At 38.9% G+C, this 16194-nt stretch overlaps 1 protein-coding gene across 1 annotated transcript in view; it reads right to left on the bottom strand.

The window, feature by feature from the left end:
• Nucleotides 1-1555: 1555 nt before the first annotated feature.
• The window catches only part of LOC122822405 (protein phosphatase 1 regulatory subunit 29), a 75821-nt gene continuing 61182 nt past the window's right edge, over nucleotides 1556-16194 (bottom strand). Inside the window, exons 4-5 of the mRNA XM_044101048.1 lie at nucleotides 14525-15173; nucleotides 1556-14234 (exon numbers count right to left, since the gene is read on the bottom strand). Of these exons, the coding sequence (XP_043956983.1) occupies nucleotides 11736-14234; nucleotides 14525-14866 (2841 nt within the window). The 5' untranslated portion in view covers nucleotides 14867-15173 and the 3' untranslated portion in view covers nucleotides 1556-11735. The remainder of the gene's footprint in view (nucleotides 14235-14524; nucleotides 15174-16194) is intronic.

Raw genomic sequence — 16194 nt, 5'->3', positions numbered from 1 at the left:
GCTTTTGTAAATTTGTGTTCCTACATGAATCTCCGCAATCAATCAGTGTGGAGAAAAGGGATTCCCCGGATAAGAATTGCAGCTCTGTTGCATGCAGGAAAATACTCAACAATATCACAAAGATAAGGAATGAGTATCCAGTATTTTATTTGTCGATTCATATCTTTTAAATTATGCTTGTATTGTCCAAAGAAAATAGAGGAAGCAGCGTATTCATTTAGATTTATCGGATTCGATGAGAGCAGCATTTCTTAATAGCCAAACAGCAGGAAGAGTTTTTAAAGAAATCTGTGTGAGTCCTCAATCAACAGTGGCTCCATTCACACCTGGCACTAATATGCATTCAGAGTGATCCGGTCGTATCTAGACAGAGGTGAATGGAAGTGTGAATGGCCTGAAGATGAACTGAGTGAGATTTTCGTCAGAGAACCTTCAGAGATAGCCTGGGACTCAGGTCTCTGCATTAATCTGGCAGTCTGACTACAATCAGTCTTTGGTTGGACACTTTGAAAGATCACACTATGTAATATCACTGTTACAAAATAAAAATGTTACTAGGGAACTCTTGGTTAAAAAAAAGCTGTAGTGGCAGGGCACAGTTTACCTTTAAGTCAAAACAACTTTACAAATGTCCAGAAAGAGATCAGCTTTTCTAATTTTAAAACTGACTTCGTTTTTTTTATTCTTTATTTTTTTGTATTAAACATATGATAATTTTTACGACGTATACAATAATTGAAATGATGGTGCTGGGATACAAATAAAAAAAAAAAAAAAAAAAAGTTACATTTTCTATTCCAGTTTTCCGCAGGTGAAAGGTGGGGTACAACTTGGATAAGTTGCCAGTCTAAAAATCTAACCCAGAATTACACTGGACATAAAAAACCCTCCACACACACCTTATAGAAGCCAGAGAAAACCCTTGCTTACATGGGGAGAACATGACTCAATGCAGAAATGTCCTGACTGGAATTGAGGACCTTCTAGCAGCTCTGATCATTACTTATGTGCGTTTTTAATAGATTCTGCCTATTGTACAACATGCAGTGGTCTCAGACGCCTGTGTATTGGGCATTGTGACTAAAACTCCATACACTATGAGTCGCCTTTATTAGCAAACAAAAGAATGCCATCAGTAATCCATTCTTTCACATCAACCTGTCAAACTGAGTTGTGCATGTTCAGTCCTTATTACACCTTGACAGCTGAAACTCTGAATTTCTGACTGAGGTGGTTCATCCTGTTATTTACATGAATCATCAGGCTTTGCTTTTTTTTCTGCTCTTCAAGTGCCCATCTGTGCTTGTGCATCATCAAAGCACTGAAGGGGATTTAATGGAGAGTACAAGTGGTTCAGGTGGACTGAAGAGGAGCTGAACTGTATGAACTGTTCTGCAGATAAGGCGAGGTTTACGCACGCCTCAAAGAGGCACATACCAAATGCCGACCTGCCTGCGTCATATAAATGAAGAGACCATAAACATTTCATTTATTTTTTTAGTATTTTTATAACAAATTTATTGTAAATATAGAAATAGATCTTTTGTACAGAAAATGCAAAGAGAAAATGTCAGTATAAGCAACAGATAAAGGAAAGCAAGAAGCCAAGATTTGTGTCCGCCAATCCAAACTTTTTTCTTGCCTTTCCCTTCCTGGTCTCGAAACATTAACTGGGATGAAACCAGCAGGGGTAAGTCCCACAAGATTTGATGAGGACACAATTTCTGGACTTTTGAGTCGGCATACTGATGGGCCTATTCATTGACGGAAAGTTACAAATGCCACAAACATCTCCAGAAAAGGAACTTGAAATGTTGAAAATTCGTTCCTCTGTTCTGTAGTCAGGCAATTATTTTGTAAAATTTACTTTGTACAGTTACAAGTACATTGAACATGGTTGTAATCACAGATACTTCTTATGTCAATCAGACTTTTTAAATTAGCATAACCAGAAGGAAAGTTTTCAAATAAAGCAAACAGAATTATTTCCTATAACAATAGAATGAAGTACACATCACCACTGTATTTGCTTTGAATCAACGCGATACTTTTCTTGCTTCTTGTTTTGTATCTTTTATGTCACAGTGTTCATTAACGAAGTGGAAAGTTATAACCTCTTGGATCGAAAAGCAGGAGCTCAGCAGAAATAAAATGAGTGATTACTGACTGAGCAGGTTTTGATATCCCCAATCCTAATTCATAATTTGTCACAGCGTTTGCTTCTGATCTCTAACGAGCAAAGCTTTTGCACGAAGTGTTCTCCGAGGCACACATAAATATCAAATGCTTTCCGTTGATGCGGCTCCAAGATATCGCGGGCTTACGAACAAATCAGTCAGAAATCTAATTTCCTTGGTAAGTTAAGAAAAAAGAAAAAAACCCACTCCCCCGCCCAACACATCCTCCCTGCAAAGAGTGGCAGCCTCTTTTTTTTTTTTTTTTTTCAAAGCTGCAGAGTGTTAAATGTCTGGCACTGGCGAGGCCAATCATTCTGCTCTGAGGGCACCACAGAACTCGACTGTGTGTTTGGAATAGCAATGAATGCCTGCGCCACTGCTTTCTGAGAGGGCAGAAAACATTAACATTGATCTAAATGATGGGCCCCTGACACTTAAATGTATCTTCCGTTGCCGCAGTGGAACCTTTTAGCAAGTTTAACTGCCCGGGGACTGAGGTTAGAGACACAGGACCCACAGATTACAGATTAGCCTCTGGCTCCAGTTTAGAGAAATTGACTTGTCTAAATCAAGATGTTTCTTTGTTTATTTTATGTAATTAAATATAACTGAAGCTGACCATGTAGCTCAGTGTGCAGTGCTGTGAAAAGTTCTGTACCATTTACTTTTTTATCGGTTTTTGTCTAACTCTTTGTTTAGTAGCAGACCTCTGTACAAAATCATTTTTTGCAAAGACAACAATATCAATTAAAAACAAAGAAAAAAAAAACTATCTAAGCCAACTTCCAATGTCCCCCGCAGCGGTAACCACTCCCAGCAAACATTTGTGAGAAATAATGAGTCTTTTTCCTATTGTTGTGGAGAAATTTTGGCCTAGTCTCTTCCACTGAATTGCCACATTGGAATTGGTTTCAAACATGGGCAACCTATTTAATGCCAGGGCAAAACATCTCAGCTGGATTTCATTACAGAGTGTGCCTACATGATCCAGTTGGACTTTGACTTCAGGTCATTAACTGAAGGCAGCAGATTCTCCTTCAGCATTTTCTAGTATGGAGGAGAATTTATGATTCTTTCTAACACAGCAAGTCGTTCAAGCCCTGAAGCAACAAATGCCTTAATGCTTAGATTTGTTGCCTTTGTGTTGGCTTTGGTCAACAGTTTTTTTGTTTTTGTTTTTGTTCTTTTTTAACTCCGTATATGAGTAATCTTGTAATATTGGAGTAATTCTGGTTTATCTACCAATCTGTTTGTTTTCTCGGTTTGTTTGTAATAAATATCTATGTGATTAATGTTATGACTGTTGGCATTTTTGTAACATTTTCCTTGTAACTTCATTTCTCATGTATTATAGAATTTGTTTCGTTCTTTTAGCCCTCATATGCTTTCTATGCTGTTCATGCTCATCTTTCCAAAACATGGGGATCATTACTACTCATCCATGTGGCAATTTCTTTTTCACATAGATCCAATCTTTCTTCTTACTAAATTAAGTGATTTGCAAAAAATCATTTGAAAACTGCACACCCAGTTATGCGTTTGTCTGATATAAAAATAAAAAACCCTAAAAAAAAAATGTTGTGTGACAAGAAACAAACAAACAAAGCAGAGGAAATATACATGTAGAAAATACTCTCAGATTTTGATCTTCTCTTCAGAACTGTTGCAATGAGGGATTCAGTTTAATGCAATGGCCAAGGCTTGAGTATTGTCTTTTTTTTAAAATAAAAATGGCTTATGTGAAGATCCTTTTCTCCTTCCATCACAAATGTGCTCTCTTTTCTCTGTGCTATGGAATGTATTACCTCATATTTCACTCTCTCTATCCTTTACTTTTACTCAATTACTAGCCATTCGTTCTTTTGGTCTCTGCAGTGTCTTACCTGTCTTTTGTATTTCAACTAATTTGATTCATGTGCTGGTGATAAAGGACTGACTCGCCAGTATTAGAACACAGGGTAAATTCAATAGCTAACTGGATAGTGAACCAGCAGGTTCTGAGACCAGAGGAGGCGGAATAAAAAGTCAGTCCTTTAGTTAGCAGCAAGAGGGCTGCAGCTAAGGGAGGAGCTGCTGGTGCTGCATTAATTTACCAGGGACTTCAAACCGATGGATTAAGATTAGGTTCAGCCCTTTACACTATCTGTGTGTGAGCCCACATCACTTCACTGCAATTTCCTAAAGCAGTGATATGTTTTTAATCACAAGAAAATGGCTGAATTAAGAGAAAATTGCACCGCTGTGACATGGCCTCAAACCTTAAAGCCAGCTGCTGCTATCTGCCGTGAGAGACTAATCTGCGTAGTATGGAGATGGATGAATGCAATCACCAGTTGTGAAAATGCCCTCTTGCTGTGGAGTGTAAACTTTCTCACCCTGTGGCTAGAAGTGTACTGTGTCTACAATTTCAGCATGTTGTGCCGTCACCTGATGAAAACCCATTTGGCAAGAATGTACATGAAAAAAATACACCAAAAAGACAGAGAAAGAGAACAGCGAAACCCTTGATGTTCGATGAAAGGTACTTGACAAAACCATCTCAGCCTCAGAGTTTTGTTTTCAATGTGCGCTCGCTCATTGTACACAACATAAAATTGTATCGCTCGAAAAATACAGGAATCATGCAAATATAACAGCTTATTCTTTTATGTAGTACACCAAGTTAAGCTTTCTCTGTTCTTAACCTTTATGACATATATCATTGAAGTTACTTAAAATCACTCCCCTGATTCGCCTCCCAGTACCCAAAAGAAATTAAACAAAGACAAACATTCAACTCAAAACCGAGAAGCACACAGACATATCAAGAAATTCAGGCTGAGTATAAAACATCCACAGAAGCCTTTTGAACCTTTTTTTTTTTCATCTTGTATACAAAATTCACAGATATTTCACAGATTAAGTCCTTTGGAAATTGGGTCCAATGAGGTGGGAAACCATAGCCCAACTATTAGCTCACTTTAAAGTTTTTCAACTACTCTTCTACTCAGAAATATCAACAATCGCAGCTAGTACACTGAAGCTAATACGTCCAGAAAACAATGTTGAAGGTAAATGAATGCTTCCGTGATAAATCAGGCTTTAATATATCCGTTTTAGTTTACCTTTAGTCGTGCTTGATCTATGGCCAAATATCCTAACCTGTAATGTTGAGGCTGCTGTCCCTGAATGCAGATCCTAAAGCAGAGCAATTTAATGCAACGTTAACTTGACTGGAGTGAGTGCAGACAGCACTGTAGGTGAGATTTCTTACGGATGTTTGGCCAACAATTCTCCAGTAACAGTGCGATGCTATCATGTCAATGTGGAAATCTCCTTTGAATCCACTCCATAAAATATTAAAGTGGTTTTGAAGGCAAAACAGGATTCAACTCGGGACCAGCAAGATGTCCCTAAGAAAGTGGTCGATGAGCGTAGTCCTAGTGGAAAATCCCTTCTCATGCTTGCCCGACCACAGCAGTACATGCTTAATTTGCCAAATACAGTTTCACATCAGAGCAACCTACACAAAAAAAGGATGTTTTTAATTTTATCCAACAAGCTCTTCTGTGGCTGTTATGAAAGGACACACAGTTTTCCACTAATCAAATATGGCACATTATCCACTCGGGCTAATTTCCCACACAGAAAGCTAATAGACTTAGCAGACTATTAGAGAAAAGGTCTAAAGGACACCAAATGAAAAGCTTTGCATCCTACTGTCAGCGCTGGCACCTGCATTAACATCAAATGTAAATTAACTTGCCCCCCCCCCCAAAAAAAAAAGCTGCTTTTACTGTTGCGTTTTCTGAACTTGTTCAGAAATAATCCTACAATACTTTTCAGTTAAGCAGACACGTTCGCGTGCGTATTCATGTGCAAAAGTTCATCTGAAGCGATGCACTGATTCATGCAGGGTAGGTTTTAGTGTAGCCATCCTTTCACATCTTTTATTACAGATGTCTGCCTGCATTCAACCAAAGTCTAACTCCATGCCCTTTCTCTGAAGACCTTTCACAATACCTGCCTTACAGGAAAAGAGTCATTTTGGTTTAGTCAGTGTGTGTGACTCATTCTGACTCACATTTGTATATTGCATTTCCATCATCTGCTCTTTGCAACTTTATTTTAAACGTAGAAAATGCTGTAATGTAACACACCGTTAAATGTCTGGATGCATTATTAATATGAAAGGTAAAGAGGATGTTTGAATTTGAAGATGTTTCATCCATCATTCATAAGGGGTAAAAGTCAGCAGTGTCAAATTAAAGAATTTGTCCCAATTTAATTTGGGTGCACTGGTATAACACCGTGTCGGATTACAGTAACAAGTTTCAAGCTGAAAAATGTCTGTTTGTTTTTTTCAGACGCCACCCAAGTAAGTCTCTAACATAATGATTAAACATTGATAGCGTGGTAGATGGCTTTTTCACGTCTCGCTTTCCTGCGGCTCTGAGACAAACAAGAGGGATGGCGTTACAAAAGGACCATCCATCTTTGAGCAAGTCACCCTCCAGGGGTTCATGGAGAACGTGGGCCGAGATTTTTCTTTCTCTTTGTTGCCGGCTGTGTGGGACAACACATTCTCACCGCAGATGCGATGACTAATATTTTAGATTGAGAAATTAAAATTTGCCATCTACAGATTTCACATATCAGAATTTGAATTGGTCACCGTTTGTTAGATTAGCAGAAAAGGCCGATATTTACAACTATACACACTCTGATCATTGGAAATTCATTGACATCAGAATTATCAGTTGTCGTTTGAGCCATAAATAATAAAATGCTAATTTTACACGTCTTACTCATACAGTATCTTCTATCCAAGTTTAGTTGAAACAAAGATGTTTAAAATCCAAAATTTACACATCACCGACATCTTTATGAATATATTCTCATCACTTGCTTCACTACAACATGTACATTTTATATGTTGTATCTTTATTATCCAACAATATTAAGTTTGATGGAAAACACTGTAGTTTTTTAATACCTCAAGATACTGGAGCCAATCAAAAATAAGTTGGTGAGGACCGTGAAGCTTTCATAAACACTGTATGCTATATAAAACAGTGTTAATAAATTAAACTGGGGATTGCAGGGCATCTGTCTGCATAAATGGTGAGAAACAAACTTTACAATTTATGTAGCTAAACTGTCCCCCTGAGCTGTAATCCTGTACAGAATTTCAGAAAACTACAGAGGGAGGGTTAAAAATGAATGAGAACAGATCGTTTTAGAGACGTGACTCTGGGCTGATTTTTAGGTGTGGGGAACCAATCTATTTATCAGCGTGAGCTTGATCTACCATCTACCAGAAAATCTTCTTGGTATAAAATTCTCATAAGTGTTCCTGCCTATAGAGTACAAATATCTGAAAAAATATCTCTGAGCTCTCTGAGTCTCTGTTATACCGTTCTTGTAATTTTTTTTTTTTTTTTCTCAATTAGGCCGTTTGAAAATTGCTTGTTGTGTTGACGGTACCTCCGTTTTGATTTCTCTTTAAAGACAATAACCTATAGTTGCTCTAATTTAACAAAAGAAAAAACAAATAAACAAAACTTACACCCCAACATTGAAATAGGATTGTAAATGCTTCACTGTAAGTTAAAGCAAGTATTTTAATAGAGTCAGAGCAGAAGAGTAGTTGAAACATCTTACACCTGAAAGTCCATTTCCTGAAAACACATTGATATATATGTTAATAAAATAGAAATGTATGAATTCAGTTGTTATTCATGAAAATAGTAACAAAAACCATTTTCGGTCACATTTTTTTGTGTATTTTGTAAAATGAACATGAATGGCTGCTAAGATGAAACCATCATTCTTACCCTGAATGTTTGCCGTTACCTTCAGAGTCCATTTCTGTAAACTTGTTATGGCAGTTGAGACTGCAGGGAATAGAACGCACCAAATTTCCTCTGTTTGATAAAATGGTCCAAATATATCAGCGAAAGGGAGTAAATTACCCAGGGATTTAGTAAAAGTATCTTGTGTTCCTTGAAAATGTTTCTTTTTTACTTGAGATGATTGGAAGGCAACAAAAGCTGAAACGTCTCAATGATCATAAAATGGTGATCTAAGCTAGAAATGTGGCGCTTGGGACGGGACATCCCAAATATTCCAGCACCAACAAACCCACATTTGAAACATGAATTTTGTTTTGGTATTTCCACCTTTCATATCTGAATTCGGAATATCAAAAAATGCTTCTTCTTAACACCTCACAATAGCAAAATTGGTTAAAAAAAAAAAAAAAAAAAAAAAAAAAAAAGATAAGGTGACCACTGTTTAAAGAAATACAACTAGAATGAGATCTTTACTGAGATACATCAATATACTTTTGCATATTTCCTGTTCACCTTGCATTTATTCACTAGAATAGATATAATACTGAAGGTCAACTGCAAAAGTTTAACATTTAAAACAATCCAGAAGTTACTGCTTATGTGTGCCTGCATAACAGATCATTACTTTCCCTCATACCAACATCCCACTTTACCCAGGTGGGCAGGTAATGTGGGAAGTCAGTAAAAGAGAACCTTAGAGAAATGTTAACATAGCAGTTAAAAAAAAAAACGTTCACATGTTTAAGTTTAGTGCAGAATGTCCCTCGATGGCTGAATAACTAATCGTTTTTTTTTTTTTGTTTTTTTTTTCTAAATCCAGGGAAGTGACACAAATTGCAGATTATGAAAAGGGTTAATTTACCCTAAAATATGAGCAAGGTCCAGTGAAGGCTGTTACCAAAAAAGCACAGTACATTTGTGAATCATCACGGCACTGTGATATCCAAAGAATGACAAAAAGTACCATGAATTTGTATGACATATGTACATTTGTACATGCCATTAATAATCTATTGTTGTTCAGACTGAGACAACCAGACACAGGGGAAAAAATAGATATTAATTTAAGCCTGTTTGGGCATATAATATATTATCTGACAAGGCATGCCGACACTTCCTTACAATGACCACTGTGTACCACACAGCTACACATACACAATTATGAGGCATAAAGTGCAAGAGGACATGCCTGTCACAAGTTGGTTAATTAGGTTATCATTTATAGACAAGAGTGATTGTTTCCGAAACAGAATAAACACATTGGCAGTAATCATAAGCACCCTTTCCTACTGTGCCTCGTTCATTTTTAATGTTTGACAAAGGATTTGGAATGTAACGTCATGCTCATATTAAATGGTACTCTCCACATTACAAGTTTATAGCCTATATACATTTCATCTATACTCAGAAACATTGTTTGTACGTTATCTTCCAATTGCATTTCTTTCACTCACATGTTTTTGGTCGTTTTGGTCAGTGTGGAATACCACAGTTTCAAGGGGAGAGATGTAAACTCATCTATCAATAACAAAATTTTTGTGTTAAACAACCTCAACCTCATGTTATCAGTGGCATGAGAGCTCAGGACATAAAATGGCTCTAAGTCCGTCTCACAAAGCTAAATCCAGTTCCATCCAGCTCAGGACTTCTGTTGAAGTGAATCTAAGCTGCTATTATAAGTCCTGGATACAAAGGTGACTGCTTTACACTCGACACCCTATGTTATCTAGGTTTGAGACCCTTATTTTGAAGTAAGAAAAGAAGCAGTTCTTAAGTAGCCCAGACAGGCTTATGAACTTCCTGCTGTTATGGCCAGTCAATACAAGGCCACAAAACACTGGAGAAACCTTCAACAACATTCATCCATTTATTTAGTAGCATTTTGAATACCTGGTCAAACAAAAAGCCATAGCTGCTAAAGATGCTGAAGTTGACATGACATCTTCCTATTAGTGTGAAACTAAAGGGCAATATCATTTTTCTAGTGACTCTGGACTTAACTTGATCTTCCCTGGTTCAAAATCTAAAATACTTAGGCTGTTCAAATTGTAAAGCGCAGGAAACAAATTAATAAAACCTATGCTGTATGAGTGACAACACTAGAAGGATGGACTTTCAATGCTTGTTTGGACATAAAGTTAACCTTGGACTAAGACAATCAACAAAATGTTATCATATGGACTCACATCCAACTTAGACTGAGATACTCTGCACTGATTATAGTTTCTTTAAATCAGACTGTGATTTGCAAGACCTGTATTTGATAGGGAAGACAATAGAAATCTAAGGCTACGTTCACACATAGAATCTTGATGCTTAATTTCATTTCTTTCCTAAAATGTGTTTTTGTTTGTTCATATTACTAATTCAATACAATAAGGTTCCTGTGTGAATGGTTTAGACCCCAAAGGAATCTGCAAGTGCAGAAGAATGTACAGATCACACAGCAGCAAACTATAGATACATTTTTATGTTGTCGCAATATGGGAGGCGAAGGTGTTGTCACTGTATTTCCATTGATTAGCTTCATCCAGAGTCATCCCTGCTTGGTTCACACGTTGTTTAAGTCTGGCTTCTTCTAGTACAGAATTATGATGTGTGTCTTTCATCAGTGACATAGAAGTCAGACAGTTCTGACAGCAGACTTTGTCAGATACATATATGACTTAGTGGCACCAATCTGTTTTTATCAGGGTGAAAATATTTGAGAGTTCAGACTGGTTTGGATAAGTCGGATATGGGTCGCATTTTCCCGTTATGTGAACATTAGCCTTAGATTTCCTTAAAAAAAGTTGTTTCATTTTGTTCTCAAGGCTTCAACATCCTTCTGAGATGGATGTATTGTTACACCCCTAGTATCAACTGAGGGTTCATCCTCATGAATGATGAATAATCATTGTTGTTTTTACCAAAAAAAGTTTGTTCTTTGACAATTTTACTCAATAAACCATGTAAAAGTGTTAAATGGAAACTTGTTTGATGCTTCGAACAAAACCCCTACTTCTTTTTCTCATCTCTCTCCAATTTCACACAACTTAATAGTTCATTTTGACCTGGTAGCTTTTATTTCATATCAGTATTTGAATGCAAATGATCTATTTTTTTCATTGTAACAAATGCTTGAAAGAGTACAACACTGTGTTGTGCAGATTTTTCACCAATCTTTGTTTTTGGAAACTAAAAAACAGGGCTTTGATTCCATACTTTGCGAGTCACCTGTCATTTAAAACCTGAAATGAATGTAAACTCCGATACAGAACAGGAACATCTTAGATCAAATAAGCTTAAAGCTTGAGATGAAACATGGCACTGATTAAAAAATGGTCCATAGGATCACAAACCATGATCACTTCAAAGAGTACTAAATTACACAGTAGGCATTTGTTCCCTGTATAATAAAAGTAACACACAAACACCAAAAAAAGGAAAAAAATGCTACAATGAAGTATTAAAAAAAAACTTCAAAAAAGCACTGTAATGAATGTCCAATTCCCAGGCACAGTTTCACAGTACTTGCTTGTAGAACAATATCCTATACACCTAGCATGCCAAAAAAAAAAAAAAAAAAAAAAACCCCGAAAAAAAAGAAAAACAAGCCCATGGGAAAAATTTGTCCTACATTTTTCCCCTCAATAAACTTCAAATGGTTTCTTTGGCCCATGGGCTTATCAGGATAAAATGTACCAAAACTTCATTTCCCACTCTGCTTAACTTCCTTTCCCAGTTACAACTTCTGCTGAGCAGAGACACCCTTCCAATAATCAAGGATGTCATGCAGGTCCTCGCCTTTAGCAAACTGAACCTTCTTTCGAAGAGCATTTCCAGCTGTCACATAACAGGCCTCATCGCGAGGCCCTTTTCGGTATGGACGAAAGCGCTCCCAGATACGCAGCGAGCTCTCTGATGTGTACTCTGGGCTAGAAGAGTATCCAGAGTAACTGGAGTGTTGGCGGGCAGGGGAAAGCTGGGAATAGGATGCTGCGTCCCTGCGGGATCGTGTCAGGGGTTTTAGAAAAGAAACTCGCTGGGCTGGGGAGCCATGGTGGGAACCTTGGTAGTAAAGAGCTGGGACAGAGTGGCGGTGCTCCGAGCAGTGGTAGTCCTGCTGCACCTCCAGCTGCTGCTGCTGCTGCTGCTGTATCTGCTGTTGCTGATGGTAATGATGTGACTTCTGGCTGTCCGGATGTTGGGCACCAACACCACCACTGTCGCAACCACCACCCCCTCCTCCACAGCTCCCACTCCCTACTAAAGGCAGTCTCTCCAGCGGCTCCCCACATCCCACAGGACTGGCTCGGTCTGGGTACTGCGGCTGTTGTTGGTTACAAGCATCCGGGCTTCTTGGTTCAGGAACATCCAGACTGTACACTCTAGTTCCACCACGTTCCCTGTCTCGACTTGTGGAGCCACAAGATGTGGTGCTGCTCTGTTTTTTGACAGCATTTGCCATAACAACAGCTGCATCTGCACTCATTTGCCGCTGAATGGGACGTGTAGCTGTGGCTGGGGGAGGGTGCCTGTATGGGGGAGAAACAACGAAGCCCCCACCAGTGATCCCTGGTCGCTCAGAGAGAGGGGTGTTTAGTGCAGGCAGGGGTGGAGGAGGTGGTATTTTGTTTGGAGCAATGACCTGACATGTCTCTGTCCCTCCTGGGATTAGGCCACGGGTAAGAGATGAGGTGCTGGTGGGCGGTGGGGAGTTGGGATTGTTAGAAACTGTGTGGCTAGTCGAGGTGCCTGAAGCAGCGACTGCTGCTGCATCAAGTTTAAGAGCATCAATACAGTTGTTAATAATTTGGTTAACTTTGTCCACCTCCATGGCAATAGTAGAAATCTCTGAGGCAGAGCCATGCCCATCGTCATCTGAATCATCGCCAAGATCAGTTCCGTCATCATCCCTCAGGTCGTCGCCCCTTCTCCCGCCATGACCACCGTCCCCCACTCTTTCCATGCCAGCCCCTCCAGTTCTCACATCCATGTAGTTTCCTTTACTTGTAGCCATTGCTTCAGAGAAAGCTGAGGCCATCTTTTCCACTTGAGGGATAGAGGAAAGTCTTGAGGAGGTAGTGTTTGCAGAATGTAACAGTCCAGAGCTGGAGGATGTGGACAGTTTTCCACCATGGTGATGCTGATACTGGTGATGCTCCCTGGACTGCTCCTGAAGCTTTTGGACTGCTGATGGATCATTTGCTACTGCTGCTGCCACCTCTGGTCCGTAACGCATTTCAAGAATAGTTTTTTTCACAGAGATGGACTTTTTCTTCTCATCGTGCATTCGTTTTTTACGAAGACAGTAGTAGACAATTCCTATGACAATGAGCATGCCAAAAAGGCAGCCTACAATGGTCATTATGTAGTGAGTAGTGGTTGAGGGAGTGGGGAGCATATCGTCCCGATTTTGGCCTCGTGTTGTAAACTGGAGACAGGTGTGGTTATAACGCTGAGAGTTACGGACAGAGCATACACAGAAGGTGTAATTATTGCTAGGTCTAAGCTTGTCGAGAGTTATTTTTTGTATCATCAGTTTCAAATTGGTGACATCAGATGCCATTGAGTAGTTGTATTGTGTAAGAATATACATTTTGCTGAACGGTCTTGGAATTTTTATAATGACAGAAGCTGATGACGAAGAAACATGCTGGAGCTTAATGCTTGGGCTCAAGCTGTCATCTGTGGATGAAGATGATGGGGTGGGTTGGTAGTATGGCCCAACACCACCAAACATGTCTGGTCCAATCCCTGAAGGACCATCAATATCTGGTGGCAGAGACGTCATTCCTGGAATCATCACACCATCCTTGCAGCGATGGTTCAAAATGTTTTTGGCATTACGGCCACTGTGGCTTGAAGAAAAAGAACTCAGTAAAGGGTAGCCAAATATTTCCCTTGGTGTTTCACACTGGAGGCGATCATAAGTGTGTGTCACATTGTTGAAGGATTCTAGCCAGCGCAGGAAACCTAGAAGATCGCAACCACAGTGGAATGGATTTGCAGCCAATTCACATACCATCAGGCGGTTCAGAGCTGTGAATGTAATCGGGTCGATGTGGGCGAGTTTGTTGGACGACAGGTCAATGCTGCTGAGGCTGGGACACTCCCAGAATGCATTGTTTGCAACAACTTCAATGAGGTTGTGCTGTAGGAAGAGGCACTGCATGTGACCAAGTCCTCTCATCATGCCTTCAGTGATATTCGTCAACTTGTTGTAACCCAGTTGAAGAACCTGAGAGGAAAAAGAAATTATACTTATTATGGTAGTTTTCTTACATGTGTTAAACTGCATTCCTAAACTAATGGGAATACAAACAGTTTGCACCTCAGATAATACAGTTAAAGTACTACTAAGAATTACTCCTGATGCATTTAATGTTTCTTTTATTCAATAAACATTTATAAAGTTAATTAAGAAAGTACTTCACAATTGATTTCTATACTTTTTCCACCTAGATTAAAATCAGCAGATTTTTCTTAAAATTTCTTAAAATCTCCATGATTTAAAATTTTTTTAATCACCTGTAAATTGGCTTGTCCTGCAAAAGCGCCGTCCTCAATATAACTGATTTCATTCTTGGTTAAGTTGAGGTCGGTCAAGTTTGTGAAGCGGTACATGGAACTGAAAAGCACAGCTTTCAGCTTGTTTTCGTTCAGCCTCAAGTCATGGACTGTGTTGTTGATATGCTGGGGGATAGTCTCATAGGGAGGCTGGTTCTGACTGCATATAGCTAGCCAAACATAGCCTTTGTCTCCTTCAATAAGCCAGCAGTCCCCGTTGGCCATGTTAGGAAACCAGGAAAAGAAGAGGAGCGGAAAAAGGGTAAGAGGGAGGAGAACTGAAACAGTGGAAGCACGCTGCATGATGTCAACAAAAAGAAAAAAGGTAGAGTGTAAAGGCTACAATCAGGGCAAAGGAGAAGAAGGATTTGATTGTAGAATTGGGAAAACCAGGAAAAACTTCCCCCCCAAAGAAAAGAAACGGGCCTGGGTTGGGTGCTGAAGGAGTGAGGGATTTAGAATGCCTGTCTCAGCATTATGGTGATGAGCAGCAGATCCTTGTTATGTCATAATTTCTTGAACTACAATTTGAAGGGAAGCAACTTGTCTTCATTCTCTCACTGAAGAGTTGACATCTATGTAACTCAGTGGCATGGGACCTTGGAATGATCTATAGAGAAAAACAGAACACAAGAAATGCATTAATATATATGTGCACTATGAATTCTCATACAAGTCAATTTCTATACTTATTTATTCTGAAAAAATAAATAAATTTTTGTGGGATGAAAACGATAAAACTTCACTACATTCAATTTTGCAACGCCAAATAATACAGTTGAAACGCACAATTACTTTTAAAAACAAAACCTTCTTTTAGCCCTTTTTACTGCCACATTTTCATCCTTATTTGGTCCTTGATTACATAACATTCACCAACACATTAACAGCAAACCTTTGCTGATAACTACAATGGAATCTAAGCTAGTGCCAATATTTCATCAGCACAGAGAGAGCATTTGTCAGAAACAACGGCGACTATTAATCACCAAAATGACAGAACGTCTTCTGAGATTCGTCTTCATATAACATTATCCTGCCAAAAGCGTAAGCTCCAAAACCCATCTGCATGTTACTTGAATAGCAGTCTAGCATTTACATATGGGGAAGATTAGTTGCCTATTGCATCATAGCTGACATTGTCCTCTTGTTTGCTGCTGACACACAATATGCACAAATATGCAAATTGAAAGGAGCATATGTTCTCTGGGAAATGTTTGCGTGACTATACAGACATACTCAATTATACTGTATATATGTTGTTGGATAACAGCACATGGGAATGCACAAAAGCAAATCTATAGGCAAAGATAAACAGTAGAGTATTAAGTCTGCATCTCCTCATGCACACCAGAAAAATGTCAGAAGTCTGCTTGCACTCCAAATTCACATTTCTTTCCAATCCCAGCTCAAAGAACTGAACTCATCACCGGCTATTCTGGTCCAGGGTCTCCAGAGATGCAAGCAAAGAAATCAAGTTCATCATGATTTTCAGTCTGCTTAGTACTGCTGAAAACTGCAAACATGAATCTTTTGAAAAAATAAAGACTATCCTGCAAATAGGACCCTTTTTGTAAATGTCCTGATTTCAGGAGGAGGATGTGATCAGATTAAAAGTGCTTAGACACCAA

This window comes from Gambusia affinis, linkage group LG19 (genome assembly GCF_019740435.1).
Source record: "Gambusia affinis linkage group LG19, SWU_Gaff_1.0, whole genome shotgun sequence".
Lineage (NCBI taxonomy): Eukaryota > Metazoa > Chordata > Actinopteri > Cyprinodontiformes > Poeciliidae > Gambusia > Gambusia affinis.
The sequence above is the reverse complement of the archived record's forward strand: the minus strand, read 5'-3'. Positions and strand labels throughout refer to the sequence as shown.